Here is a 15,814-nt window from a genome sequence, read left to right as displayed (position 1 = left end):
GTGGGATTGATAGTAACATAATAACGCCCCCACGGCTGGGAGGGCGAGCATGTTTGGCGCGACGCGGGCGCGAACCCACGCCCCTCGGATTACGAGTCGCACGCCTTACGCGCTAGGCCATGCCAGGCCTTATATAACAGAATACATTACTAAAGACTACATGTTCTATACTGCCTTTTTTTATCGTTGCCAATGAAGGTTATGTAACTGATACGTTCCTTTTCACACCGAAATGAAAAAAAAAATCATGACACAACACGACCTTATTTGAGAAGGTATTTTAAAAACCCAACCGTATTGATGCTGGATCAGAATTAAACCGGAAAGTCTAATACATTCTGGTCTTTGATGTTTTATAAAATTCAAAGGAAGTTTCGAAAACACGTGATCTGTGCTAGAGTGAAACAGTGCATGGTAATGACATACGTCTTGAAAACACGTGATCTGTGCTAGAGTGAAACAGTGCATGGTAATGACATAATATTTAGTTAATTTTTATTTCATTTGGTGTAGTCCTTTCTGTTACTTTTCTGCTGTTTCAGATGTAGTAAATGGCCCGGCATGGCCAGGTGGCTAAGGCAATCCGAGGGTCGCTGGTTTGAATCTCCGTCATACCAAACATACTTGCTCTTTCAGCCGTGGGGTCGTTATAAGTGACGGTCACTCTCACTATTCGTTGGTAAAAGAATGTCGTAGATTAACATTATAAATCCATTTATTGATTATGTTAAGTACGGTAAAGTTCCCTAGCCAAACTTAAAGAAAAAAAAGAAAAATAGACAAAATGTCTACTGAAGTGTATTTACATCCGTATTTTGATTCATGCTGTTGAAATGACGTCAATATAAATAGTTGTGCTAGTCAAAAATATCAAAATTGACTTTAGAAAATGAATTATTATTTATCTTATACTTATGATATCTAATGTTAGTATTGTAAGTTTAGTATCTAGTGTTTGTTTATCTGTGTTTATTGAAGGTTAAATGATATCACAAACATGTTTGGAAAGTTGTAAAAATCCCTTGAATTAGAGTTATCACGTGACGAGTCATGGATATAGAACAAAAAAAAAAGTTTTTTCGTGTTTCAAATTTCATCAAGTTTTGGCTGTAACCTGTATTATTCCCGCAATAATTGGCATAAAGCATGTTAGAGATTGTAAGTCAGTTTAACATTAAGTAACAATGCTACATTATTTAGTTTCGTCTAACAATTATTAAACCTTTGAAAATAGTTTCTTATACACAGTGAATTGTTTTGTACAGGGTGATATTTGAACGATGGCTATTGCCAAAAGTTTAAAGATAGTAAAGAAGGTGATTATTAGAAAGGTCCCCCATCCATTTTATTTGATAAGATCTTTATAAATCAGTAGATTTCAAGAACGTGTTATTCAAGGAAGGTGAAAAGACATAAACTACAACTTCGGAAGGAAAGACACTTAGCTCATTATGAATTTAAGACTTCTTTATGGCTAAGGTCTGTTGCATCACACTAAATTATGACTGTATAATATATAAGACATTATGTTTCTGTGTCAACAGATAAGTGCACATTGATAACAACTTTAACTGTAAGTTTTGGGCGACTAAGATCTGTTCTTTAGCGCGGTATATGCAATTTTGTGCATTGCCTGTATCAAAACATTAATACTAGCGATTAATACCAAATCTTTGTCATAGTTACATGTGCCGAAGTTCCTCAGGGGCCCAGTGGATTGTCTTCAGACTTGTGCCGTTATAAACCGGGTTTCGACATGAGTGGTGGACAGAGCACAGATAGCACATTGTGTATCTTTGTGCTTAATTGCAGACAAACGAACCATGTGCAGAAAATGTCACTAAGACTCAGAGCTCCATATTACATACATTGTAATGTTTTATATTTGAACTCTGTAAAAAATGAAAAAAATCTCAAGAGTGTAGGGATGGTTGGCAGATTTCCTTTGTGTAAACTCTAAATTAGATGGTCAGAATATAGAGTAATGGCAGGTAAAAAATATAATTCTCTGTAATATTTTGAACTTGGTCTCTTGTAAAGTCATAAGAAAGAAACAAATTTCATATCTGCCTGCTTCGGTCTGTCGAGAACTGATGCAAGTATCTCTGTGGAACGTTCTACCTAAGTTAGTCGAACTATGGCAGATCAAAATACGTGTTTTTGTAATGTTTGGCTTTTAACTACCAAAGTTTGGAAGGGTATACTGTTGATGTTGTTTTCGCTATGAGCTACACAGGGGGTTCAAAATCTGTGAAAATGGTTAAAATACCTGAAAAGAACTGCTTGCAGTTCAGGAACTCCTGCCATCATATGATAATAATTGTGATCCTGTTTTTAAATTGTTCTCACATCATGCCTGAGAAGTGTAAATATGAGGAGAACTGGGAAGAGAGTGAATTATATAGAACATGTCTTGAGAAAGTGCCTACAAATGGCACGCTGCAACGTATGCATTTTTGTAAAGACTTTCGGCCTTGGGAACATGGGTGAATCCATACATGAATGTAAAAAAATATAAAAGTAACTTGAAGCATATGAACAACAATTTAGGCATTTTTTTATTCTTAAGTCAGGACAAACCAAGTACCAGTATAAATAAGTATATACATGCTAACATATCTGAGAATATTTCTCATACCGATGTACTTAGAGCCGAAATTATTTGGGCTGTAAAATGTGTGATACCCTAATTCAGCTACAGTAGTTGTAATAACATTTCTGAGACATTTAAACAAATGTTTCTTGACAGCGCTATAGGTCAAAATTTAACATGTGTTGAAGGCAAATGTACTTACCTTGTAGACTTTGGACTTGGTCCATATTTTGACAATCAGTTGGCTACATGCTTCCAACAAGCGAATAAAATAGTACTCACGTTCTATGAATCTCACAACAGCAGCTTGAATAAGAAGCAAGTAGGAATTCATGTTAGATACTGGAGTCCTGTTGATGTTTGCATTGTATCACATTACTTTACCTCGGCTTTCACTGGTCATAACAGGACTGAGGATCTGCTGCCTGTGTTATTGGAATTCAGATGTTTGCAAACATCAGTTCAAAACCCCGTAGAGAAGCTGATTGAACTCCAGTATCTGAATGAAGATACAAGCGAAACTGTCAAAGAAGAATACTATGATTTTATAGACAGTGTACAAACTTTCCATAGTTCTGATCATCATTATTTTAGAGATTTTGATCTGCTAAAAAATGAGTCAGTAGATTCGTTTTGCATAATTATGTAAAAAAAAGGAACTCATATTAGAGCTCAACAATTTGGGAAGTTTTTAAACTTGGACTAATTACATCAATTGGACAAGCCAATGTGGAGCGAAGGTTCTTTATAACGTAATTAAGTTTAACTGAGAACATGCAAGTGGTTTCTCTCGTTGCTCAGAGGAGAGTAATAGCGCATATTAAATCGATTGGTGGTAGGTCTAATTTCACACTAGCTCTCCCAGAGAATGCAGTAGGTGCTAGACAGAAATACAGGCAGAAAATTTAGGTTCTACCTTTGGCCCCAAAATGGATAGCCATCAAGGATCAATTAAGTGAAACGAAAGCTACAAGAAGATGTAACTGTTTTGGTAGACAGTGCTGAACAAAAATCTGTAATGGCAGAATCCAGTTGAAAAATGAAGTCATTAACTGTAGAATCTAATGTACTAAAACAGACAGCTACTAAAAAATGTGAAATATATAATCTGAATAATGCAATCCAAAAATTAGAGGAAGAACTGAAAAAATATTTTGATGTGTTAAATCCAGTCTATCACAATGACGTTATAACAATGATCTGAGCGTGTTTTTGGATGCAAAATGATGACTGTTACGATCTGTTTGACAATTTGAAGTTTTTTAAACATAAATGCATTCTGGAGGAACAGTTGAAAACTGAATAAAAATTTCAAATAATAATGAATGTAGTCATTTGAGGTGAACATTTTGATGGTTTGTGTTTTCATGTTTAGTGTTTCAAATAACAATTACTCTGAGAATGTCAGAAAGATATTATGATTTTATGTGCTGTAAGTTAGGTAACTTAGAAGATAATACTGAATCTAGTTATTTGAGGTGAACGTTTTGATTGTTATTGTTTTCATGTTTTGAATAGTATTTAAACAGTTGCTATGAAAAAGACATCATATTATAAGTTGATGTGTTTAAACTTAACAGGTACTGACTTATTTTGAGGTTCTAATTCTTTGATATTGGTTTTATTTAACCTGTCTTGCAGAATTTTGACTTGAATAAATATATATGTCATCACGTCTGTTTTGGCTAATTTTACTATGTACGTTTGTTTGAGGTATATAAAAATCCAAGCAAGTCATTATTAAATAGACAGATAAATAATGAAAAATAATTGAATATGGTAAAAGTTGCAGTTGGATGTCAGGTTATTAATTAGTATGGGTATAAAAGTGTTCCTTTATTTTGGTTTTAATTCCTGTATAAGTTGCTGCAACGCCCCTACAATCCCGTACTCGTTTATACTCTCGTCACTAAGACATGTGTCCGATAACGGTCAATTGCAAACTCCTTTTGTTAACCTAAAGATGAACTAGGAAGGTCGAAACTTTATTCTTTGCTTATCAATAAAAGTGTTAATACACATACCAGCCGTTCTGAGATATATTTTTATTTCAAGTTGGTTTCTCTTCATCAAAAATGGTAAAAAAGTCATGCAATCTAGTCCATTTTTGTGTGCAGTAGCCCGGAGGTATTTCTATTTCTTATTGCTATGTGAAGGATCATAATATGTTGGTGTAAAAAGTGATGGTTTCTGTACCTCATTAGAAATCAGATCATAAGCTGTTGATGTAAAAGTAATTATTTCTATTTCTTGTTAGTCTGTGAAAGACCATAAGGTGCTGGTGGATTTGTTTCTTTTTGAATATTTATAACAGTTCATTGTGACGTCTCTTTGGGATCTATTGTGAGTAGAAGCAAGGATATATATCAACGATTATCCTTTGCACAACGCAGTAAGTTGTCTCAACCATTTGTTTTGTAAAATTACTGTCGATTATAGACTGTCCAAAAAAGTACGTAATCTCACGAATTTGTGTTCTAAAATTACTGAATATTCACCCAGTAACACTTACGATTTAAAAAACTGATAACAGTTTAAATAAAAGGACGATCAAGAGTAACTTGAAAAAAAATTAAGAAAGGACTCAATTATTGTCAATTAACCTATAACGTAAGAATTGAATCTGAAGCATAATAGAAATTCACGCTGTTTTTGATATGAAAATATTGAGTAGTATGTATTTGAGGTTATATATATATACTCTTCAAAAAAAGAAACGCAAAAGGGATATTTTTTGTTATTTTAAAGAGAAATATATGTAATAACGTTACAAGCTCAGAGTATGTGATGTCACACGTGCTAAGGCAGTGATTGTCAGACCAAAATGACAATAAAAGTTGTGCACTTTGAAAACGGAGGAAAACATCAAATTTTTCGCCAAAACGCATTCGTGTCCAATAAATTTGTTTGAGAGATCTACATGTTCTGCAAGTGCAACATGTGCAAAATCCCTATAAAAGTGACGGGTTCTCGGTTTCCATAGCTCAATGTTAAGCCACCGACACGCAATACAGTTATGCCAAGACTGACAGAAGCACAACGCAACAACGCCATTGGTCGTTGGAAGCAGGCGAATCTCGATCAGATGTTGCCAGAGCTGTGAATATCCACCCAAGCACCATCACAAGGCTATGGAATCGTCACCAACAACATGGATCAACTTGTGACCGTCCACGATCTGGCAGACCTCGTGTGACCCCGCCCACACAAAATCGCTACATCCGGTTACGTCACCTTCGAGATAGGACCACCACTGCGACGTCTACTGCCTCAACCATACCAGGGCTGCGTAGAATTTCCGATAAGACCGTACGCAACCGTCGACGAAATTCTTAGGCCCCATGTGCAACCCATCATGGTGAACATCAACGACGTTTTTCAACATGACAACGCCTGTCCTCACACAGCCCGACTCACCACTGTCTTCTTGAGACACCACAACATCAACGTTCTTCCCTGGCCCTCCAGATCACCAGATTTAAACCCCATCGAACATCTTTGGGACGAGGTGGATCGACGTCTGCGACGGCGACAACCTCAACTGCAGACTCTACCTCAGCTTGCAGCAGCTTTGCAGGCTGAGTGGACAGCCATTCCACAAAATGTGATTCGTCATTTCATCGCTTCCATGGGCAGGAGATGCCAAGCAGTTATTGATGCTCACGGGGGGGGGCATACTCGTTATTGACGTTGAGTGACGTTAAACTTCAACTAGTGAGCGTGGACTTCGCCTTTGCAGAATTTGGATGTTTAGCAGTGAATGTGCAAAGTTTACACATGTCAAAAGAACTACCGGGAATAAACTTGTTAAAAATATGTCTCAAATTTTGCCTTTTGCGTTTCTTTTTTTTGAAGAGTATATATATATATATCCACATGGACGAATTGTTTTGTTTTGCACGAAACATCACGATGATATAATAAAATAAAGCTTCACCATGAGATCATTAATGCATATTTTTCATATATTACATATACATATATTTGTGATAACTGGAAAATAGTAAACCATTTTAAAAAGAATAAATTTCTCAATCTTTTATTCCTCCTGATTTTAAAATTTCGACATTACAGTCTTGGCCAAAATGTTTACATATTTTGTAACAAATAAAATATTATCATGAAGATGGAAAAAAATTACATTTAGCCCTGTCAAACTGAAAAATGCACGCTATATTAAACATCTACATACCTAATTTATGTAATGAGGCAGGTTCCATGGACATCACGAACGATTTGTTAGAACAATAAGCACTTTTATCAGACACCTGGAGAAAGATGTGTAATGCAAAATTTTATCTATCACAACAAAACCTTACTGAAACATATATAATGCCAAAATATAACATTAAATTAATACAGTTAGCGTCTGTACATAAATAGCAGTTCTTATAAAAAATTCAGCAGTTGGTCGGTTCTTCTTGTACCTTAATTACCTCTGCAAGGTGGCGTGGCATACTGTAGATAAGGCTATTAATGTAATCTACTCGTTACTAGAATGCACTGCAAGCCAGCTATGGTAACTAGTTTAGTGTAGTTGTTAGCAATTTTCTGGCTCAGTCCTGCACAACAGTTCTCAATGGAATTTACAATCTGGAGACTTTGCTGGCTAAGGGAATCTTGTAATTTCTTTTTGGTAAAGATAACACGGTGCAATATGTGCACTGTGAGCAGTATCATTGTCATCCTAGAACACATAGTTATCATTAAACCTTGCCCAAACATGTACTGCACCACCTCTTGTGTTTTTCTTGTAGGAAAGAGAGACTTTATTATTTTAACAAGCCGGAAACAGGACTTATCCAAAATAAGTACATGTCGTCAGGGTCCAACCTGTAAGTTAGCATGTGCTCTTGCCCAAAAACACTCCTCCAAGATAAATTATATTATGTAATAGCTGTAAATAATATGTTCATGCTGTCCCTGTCGAAATGTGTTGTAAGACTTCTTTTGACCGTTACCTGTTAACATGATCAAAACAAGGTCATCCACTTAAGTAGTTTTTCGGCGTCAATCAGTATGTTCTCCTCGAACAATGTTTCCTCTAATACGACGATATTTCTAGATTCTGAATACAGTACGTTGGGATTATCCTTCTTTTCTGACAGCGTTCATTTGCTTTATACCGTTTCTGGAGAGTCGAACAATTTGAAGCCACATCTCTTCTGGCACGAGAGAAGGTATGATCCTACACGAAGTACAGAAAAGGTTTCTGAAGAAAGCGTTGATTTGTTTTGGAAAACGATTATACCAAAAGCATACCCGTCTAAACAAAACAGGTGTTTATGTGTATTTTGACCAACAAATATTCAAAACAGCTTATACAAACCAGAATAACGAATCTTACATGTTTGTCCAATCATACGCCACCTTCTCTGTTATTACACTGGTATTTACTCAACACCTACTTCATGCTCGTAGACAATAAGATCGATGTAAAACAGTATGCAAACATTTTGAACAAGACCGTATAAAGAGCTGTAAAATGTAATTCATTCAATTTCAAAATTTTTAAAAGATCTCTGAGCTCAATTTCCAAGAAAGAGATGACATCTTACGAACATCTCTAATAAATAGTCACTATTACGTATTTTACAACGATCAAACATAACGTAATTAACTTTCTCGTCAAAGCATTATTACAATAAAATATTGAACACACATATATATATATATATATATTCTGTATAAAGTCTGAAAAACAAGCAATATTCTTTCTTTCACAGAAATCAAATAAAGTACAGTTTTTAAGTTCAACTTTTTACTCTGTGAATTCTTGTAACATTAAGGAGATTTGAATATTTAAACGATGAAAACTAAAGCAAATCTTCATGACATATTGTTTTCCACAATAAAAGACGTGATCGTAAATTCATTAGTGATCAATACATATACACACCTCGCACCAGAAATGAAAACAAAAGCTTTCTATGCACTTGTACTACGACAAACACACTTTTTTCAGCACTTGGTCCGGTTCCATCACCTTTTGATTGTTATCTCGTCTGTCGTGGGTTGAAGACCTTACCAGTAAGAATGCGTCAGCACGAAAAAAATGCTTTAGATATTGCTTGTTTTCTGGAAGGACACCCGATGGTGAAGAAGGTTCTCTATCCAGGTGAGTGAATATTTAACGCCTGTTAACCTCCATGTAGAAGCACTTGCATGTTTTGGTGTGATTAATTAAAACTAGGAAGCATTAGTTGTATTTTGAACTTGGTTTGGAGTTGCCGTAGCAGTTGCAATACTTGGTAGTCAACAGGTTAAGACTAGTTAGTGTTAAGATACACTTATCTAATTAACGACATCTTAGTATTACATCCTTATTAACGACGAGGGTTGTTGTTGATGTAGGTTTATATTATAGAGTGATAATTTCAGCAATATGTTTATTGTTTAAAAACAACAGTGGGCTAATTTGGATTGAAAGTGAAACAATTTGTAAGTAGATCAAATGCATGTATGGTGCTGACAACTAGCGTTGAAGTTAGGTATTATTAAGAACGAATTAACTCGTCCGTGGCACTGTTTTACCAATCGGCTTGAGCGATATATCTCGTCTACGGCACTGAACTGGTTAATGTAATTAATAAATTGAAAAATAATAAAATACGGCATTTTTCAAGAATTCGTCTATTAAAGTTCACGATCAAGTGTCAATTAATTAATAACTTAGTTTAATTCTTCTATTATTTTAGTAAAAACTGTATTGTTTGAAAGGTATTCCATTCAATAACAAAACTGAGATTTCTCTTAAAAATAGAGAAATGATCATTATATTATGTTCTTCAAAAAATAAACAAAAACGATTTAGTAACAATGAAAAGAATATATCTTAAAGAGGTACAAAAAGTAAACTAAATAAAAGATCGATAAAAGTTTTAAAATGATCGATAACTGCGTGATTTATCAGGTAAAATACCATATTCTGAATAATAAAATAAAACTAGAGTAATATACTGTGTGAATAACAAGGTAAATGGTAGAGTACCAAACTATGTGAGTCATATGGTAAAAACTAGAGCAATATACTGTGTGAATAATAAGGTAAAAAAAAAAACTGGAATTTAATAATTTACCCCTAAAATTTGGACTGATATCGCAAATGTTTATTTTGTCCAAGGATTGTGTCTCTCTCTCTTAGGTCAATATATTGTTTATAATTAAGCATAAAGCTACTCAAGGGCTATCTGCGCTAGCCGTCCCAAAATTAGCAGTGTAAGAGTAGAGGGAAGGCAGCTAGTCATCACCACCCACCGCCAACTCTTGGGCTACTCTTCTACCAACGAATAGTGGGATTGACCGTTACATTATAACGCCTCTGCGGCTGAAAAAGCGAGCATGTTTGGTTTGACGGGGATTGGAACCCGCAACCCTCAGATTACGAGTCGAACGCCTTAACCCACCTGACCATGCTGGCCCAGGGTCAAAACAAGAGACTGTTGAGAAGCTCTATTGTTCTCAGCTAACTTTCATTACATTACCTTTCATCCTGTTTCATTATAGTTATTTCTCACGTTTTAACAACTCAGTTATTCATTTATTACGAGTTAATCCTGATCTATATGTGTATTATTCTCCATTTTGGTTTTAGTTCTTGAGACGATAATAATGGAAGCTTGAGGTATTTGTGTTTTACAGCCGGCAATTATACAATTATGTTCTATCTAGTTCCGTTTGGTTTTTCAAGAGGACAATTACGATTCATTGAAAATTGTTTTAGATATATAAAACAAAACTTTATATACCTCTCACCTGTCAAAACTCAGCAGAAAAAAAAGGTCAATTGTATAATTCAATATTTTTCCCGTACGAAACCGAAAAATGATTACAACAAGATGTAAGAAAAAATTGAACCCATATTAAGTTATGAATGATATATATATTTTATTGCGGTTAAAATGTGTGGCTGCGCTTACTGGAATGTTTCTCATTTTGATTTTTATTAGCTGATAATCAGTTTTTGTCTATATTCACCCTATCTCGTAAACTAAAACTAAGAATAGTGTTATTGTTTCTTGTGGAATCTTATCTGAGGAAACAAACAAAGAACGTGTCACGGTGAATCACCAGATAATTCAGGTCTAATGGAAATAATGCAAGCTAAATTTTTCGCGTCTTTTTTATGTCTCGATTCTTGTAACCTCATATCATAACAAAAGTCGTATAATGACATTTTGAGCATTAAGCATGTGCTAAATTTTTTCAGTTCCTAATTTCTTATTTTGCATTTACAACTATGACAAATATGTTGTTTCATATTGTTTGGATATTCTTCATTGCTATATGTATTCTATGAAAGGTATTAAACTGCTTAAGATAATTTCAAATGTTATTAATTTCTGTACTAAGGAAGGTATTAAGCTGTTTAAGATAATTAGAGATATTATTAATTTCTATTCTCTGAAAGGTATTAAGATGTTTAAGATAATTTGAAATATTATTAATTCATGTTTTAAGGAAGGTATTAAGCTGTTTAAGATAACGTGAGATATTATTAATTTATGTTTTAAGGAAGGTATTAAGCAGTTTAAGATAACGTGGGATGTTATTCATTTCTGTTTTAAGGAAGGTACTAAGCTGTTTAAAATAATTTGAGATATTATTATTTTCTGTTCTAAGGAAGGTATTAAGCTCCTGAAGATAACTTTACCAATAAACGTATTACTACCATTTAAATGATTTACTTATATTATTATCAACATCTTCCTGCTTTCCATCAACATCTCTTTCACAGCCTTGCCTGTTAAAGACTACCAAACTTATATTTCAGTACTATTAGGCTACTGATATATTGGTTTTTACTCAAAAATCATGCACTTCATTGTTATTTATACATATAAACATTACTTTGCAAAATCTGCGTGGTAAGTGTCCGTTACTTATCAAATTAATAGTATAATTATTTCTTTGGTCAGTTTGTGAGGAGTTGTCAAACAACACCTAAATAATTGGTCTAAATATCGAACTTGATACTCTTTCTTTAAATTTGACACTTATCATCGTATTGCATTGTCAAAACAATAAATAAAAGAGTACATAGTCGAATATTTAGGTTACATGTTAGATTTGACTGTCGTTGTATATATAGAAAATACACACTAGTGTGTGTGGTACTTCTATTTGTAAGCTGAAGAGTGCTATATGTAACACATGAGCTAAACATCCAGGTCAAATACCCCTTAACCAAAGTTTCAGACATAACCATTCGTAATTTACAATTGATCAAAAATAGGGCAACTGGTCAGCAGGACCCTCTGATTATGTGGTTACTCTCAGTCGAATACCGAGATAGCTGTCACAGTATATTGTTCCCACAGCTAAAAGGGCGGAAAAAATTCAGCGAAATATAGCATCTTGAAACTCCTAATTGGGAGACTGACGTACACTACTTAAATTCCTAAACCTAATTGAATGTTTTGTTATTATTATTGAATATATTTGTCTCACACCTTTCTTTCTGTCAAAAACTTGAAACTTTAGTGCTTGACCATCTGATTTTTTAAAAGTAAATATATTTATAGTTCAAAATCATAACAGAGATGTCTATGTATCACTGATTTAAGAATCGGTTTTAATTCAAATCAATGTATTTCGCACCTGCTAGTGTTAACAGTATTACAGTTGGAAAGGCTTTTTGACGTGAGGTATTAGTGAAAATTTTATTGTAAGATTGCATTAATATTTTTAACAGTGCGACTGTGTAAAACATAACATTCTTCTTTTAAACTTCAAAACCATATAATGTTTACTTATTATCTGTTAAATAATGAGTGAGTTAAGATGGTAGCTTAAACCTTACTTTCTTTAGGGCTAGAAAGTCATCCTCAACACGATGTCGCCAAGAAACAGTGAGGAGGATTTAGTGGAATAATCAGTTTTTTACATCACAGGAGGAAAGGAAGAAGCCAAGACCTTCGTTAACAATCTCAGAATATTTAATTCAGCTGCAAGCTTGGGCTGCGTAGCAAGTCTCGTAGAAATACCGTAAGTAAAACTCTTTTCTTTTTTTAATTGAACATAGATGTTTAAGTTGTAACATCAATCATATAATTTACAAGTTAAATGAAACCCATACTTCGAAAGTACCAAACAATAAACCTAAAGGATTATACCAGTAAGACTATAATAATCCAAGAACACAGATACCTGATTCTCGCAGTTACTAAAAATTTGGGATCCTGCATGCAGGACAGGATCTACAAAGGTGATTTGCTATTGATGGAGTTAAACAGACGAAGCTTGGTGTAAAATGGAAGCAAAAATATAACAGAGATACCTGATTATTGAAACAATTGGAGATTCGGAATCCTTTACACAGAAGGACAGACTCTGTATCAGTGATTTGTTATCAGTAGAATTAAAGAGGCAAAGTCCGGTTTGAGGTTTTAACTGTCAGGGACACGGAGAAAATATTTGTTTGTTTTATGAATTTCGCTCCAAGATACACGAGGGCTATCTGCGCTAGCCTTCCCTAATTTATCAGCATAACTCTAGAGGTAACTCAGCCTGTCATTACACCCTCCGCCAACTCATTGACTACTCTTTTACAAACAAATAGTGGGATTAACCGTACATTATAACGACCGCGCGGCTGAAAAATGATCATGTTTGGTGTGACAGTGATTCGAACCCCTGATTCTTGGATTACGAGTCGAGCGCCTTAACAGCTTGGCCATGTCGATCACAAAGGTGGTAAAGGACTATTGGGTTATAGTTGTGAAGTTAAAAACGAAATAAATACATAAATTGTATTTAAATAAAACAAAAGGGAAATGAACAGATGACTCTAGATGATGGCCAGTGGATAAATACACAGTCCTCAGAATGAATCAGACAAATCAGACTTCAATTTCCGACTTTTAACTCTCCCAGGACAGGAAGGAGTCTGTCTACAAACGTTAAAACTACGTTTACAATTCACCTGCTCTCTGTAACTGACCAATAATAACACTGGATCAAAGGAAAACGACAGTCGTAAACAAACCGCCACGTATGCAAGGAAAAGTTTGAGACACAATACAGCTATCCTACAGAACAGCAGGTAAATAGTTTCCGTTATCAGACTATGTTACACAAAGTAGTACCAAACGTTGAATTTGGCAAAACATAGCGATTATATTCCGAACTATAATTAGAAATTTTTTAGTTTTTTTTGTTTTGCTATTTTGCGAATAACACATACACGTGATACGTTATTAAGTGATTGGTAACAACACAGCTACGCGCTGAGCTATCTGTATTTGACCCACCGCGGGTGAAGAAACCCGATTTTTAATTATTATAAGCTTCTCATTTTTACCGCTCAGCCACGGACGGCCAAAAGTATTTACATGCAATAAATAGTCTTCAAAATATTTACATAAACTCCGTAAGCACAACATACACTTTCTACTATCCTTATTAGTTCTTGATTTATGAGTTTTTTTAGTTATTTATTCTCACGTTAGAATCGAACTTGTTTAAATTCCGACACCAGATTTGTATCGCACTAGCTATTTAAAGTATATTTAAATATCATTATCTGAGGATATGGTTGATTAATAACGAAAATCTCGGCTATATCATGATATATAACGTAAAAAAACATATGTAGATCAATATTAGGCCAATTGTAGCCTTTCAGATTTGGTATCGCTGTAATTATTAATGAGGTCCAACAGTTTACTGTAATTATCATCCTGATCTCAGCACTTGCACACTTTTATAAGCATCACATCTAATGTCAACATACACGTTAATACTGAGTCAGACAAAATAGTTAGTAACGATTAATGGTTAGTTTACGTTGACGAGAATTACGTTTACTAGATCAACTTATGTTCGAATTGACATAAGAGTTTCGTCAATTATTTTTATGATTTTCTCCACTAGTGAACATTATTTATGATACTTTACACGATTTGTTGGAACTGTTTTGTTTTACAATCATATTATTTGTCGTAATCACATTTTGAAGTTTTTAAGGGTTTGTTTCATTGTAGTCGTTTTAGTTTTTAAGGAATTATGTTGCAACCAATTTCTTGACCTGTGCACCGCGATAAAAGTAATTGTATCTGTTCTAATAGAGCTGATATTAGTCACAACGGGATAGAAGAGGAATACAGAAAAATGGAATTACAGATAATTTGATACGTCTATCTGTCGGGCTGGAAGGGCCTGGCATGGCCAAGCGCGTAAGGCGTGCGACTCATAATCCGAGGGTCGCAGGTTCGCGCCCGCGTCACGCTAAACATACTCGCCCTCCCAGCCGTAGGGGCGTATAATGTGACGGTCAATCCCACTATTCGTTGGTAAAAGAGTAGCCCAAGAATTGGCGATGGGTGGTGATGATTAGCTGCCTTCCCTCTAGTCTTATACTGCTAAATTACGGACGGCTAGCACAGATAGCCCTCGAGTAGATTTGTGCGAAATTCCAAAACAAACAAACATCGGATTGGAAGATACGGAGGATTTACTAAACGATCTACAACAGGCACTGGATAAAACTGTTTCTGTCTGAATGTAATGGAATTGATTATTAGTTGAAAGATAAACTAGTTTTATAATTTGAAAACGTAAAAGTTAGAGGGACGATAAAACAATCAAACTAACATTTAAAACATTAATAAAGTTCATATGATTTTCTTACACTAGTGTTTATGTGTACTCAACGAACGAAAAAGATTGTGTATTTTTTTTATTAAAATGTAATAAGTAATTACTGTTAATAACACAATTAACCATTTCGCATACGGAAAAGTCCTTCAAATTATTCGGTATGACCATCAGTTAAATCGGGAAAAATGTGTGAAAAACTGCAATAAATATCAACCTGATCAGGAAAAATGTGTGAACTCTTAATGCATAACATTACAGATTTGGTTATTTAAGTATTGTATTACATATTACCTGTTGCAGAATTTAAGACTGTCTCAAGTACGTCTTTATTATAAACTTTGATTATATTAGTACACAAATGTTATAGAATAGCCAGTTTTAATGAAGTACGTGTATATTAGTTCAGCAGACAACAGAAATTACTTTCAGTCCTGTGTGCATCTTTACAGTATAATTGGAAATAAATTTGCTATTTTAATCAAACGATTGATTGTCCTGTCCAAAACAAATAATAAACTTTTGTTAAATGCAAGTCGATTTGGTTTGTTTGTTTTGAATTTCGCGCAACGCTACACGAGGGCTATCTGCCCTAGCCGTCCTTAATTTAGCAGTGTAAGACTA

At 34.5% G+C, this 15,814-nt stretch overlaps 1 protein-coding gene across 1 annotated transcript; it reads left to right on the top strand.

The window, feature by feature from the left end:
* The first annotated feature begins 2,352 nt into the window (after window positions 1-2,352).
* Window positions 2,353-12,505, top strand: LOC143250318 (cystathionine gamma-lyase-like). Its single transcript, XM_076500771.1, has 4 exons — window positions 2,353-2,446; window positions 4,908-4,985; window positions 8,559-8,711; window positions 12,405-12,505. Exons 1-4 carry the CDS (start codon window positions 2,353-2,355, stop codon window positions 12,446-12,448), a joined length of 369 nt encoding a protein of 122 aa, XP_076356886.1. The 3' UTR covers window positions 12,449-12,505.
* The last annotated feature ends 3,309 nt before the right edge of the window (window positions 12,506-15,814 follow it).

The sequence above is a fragment of the Tachypleus tridentatus genome, chromosome 5 (genome assembly GCF_004210375.1).
Source record: "Tachypleus tridentatus isolate NWPU-2018 chromosome 5, ASM421037v1, whole genome shotgun sequence".
Taxonomy (NCBI): domain Eukaryota; kingdom Metazoa; phylum Arthropoda; class Merostomata; order Xiphosura; family Limulidae; genus Tachypleus; species Tachypleus tridentatus.
The sequence above is the reverse complement of the archived record's forward strand: the minus strand, read 5'-3'. Positions and strand labels throughout refer to the sequence as shown.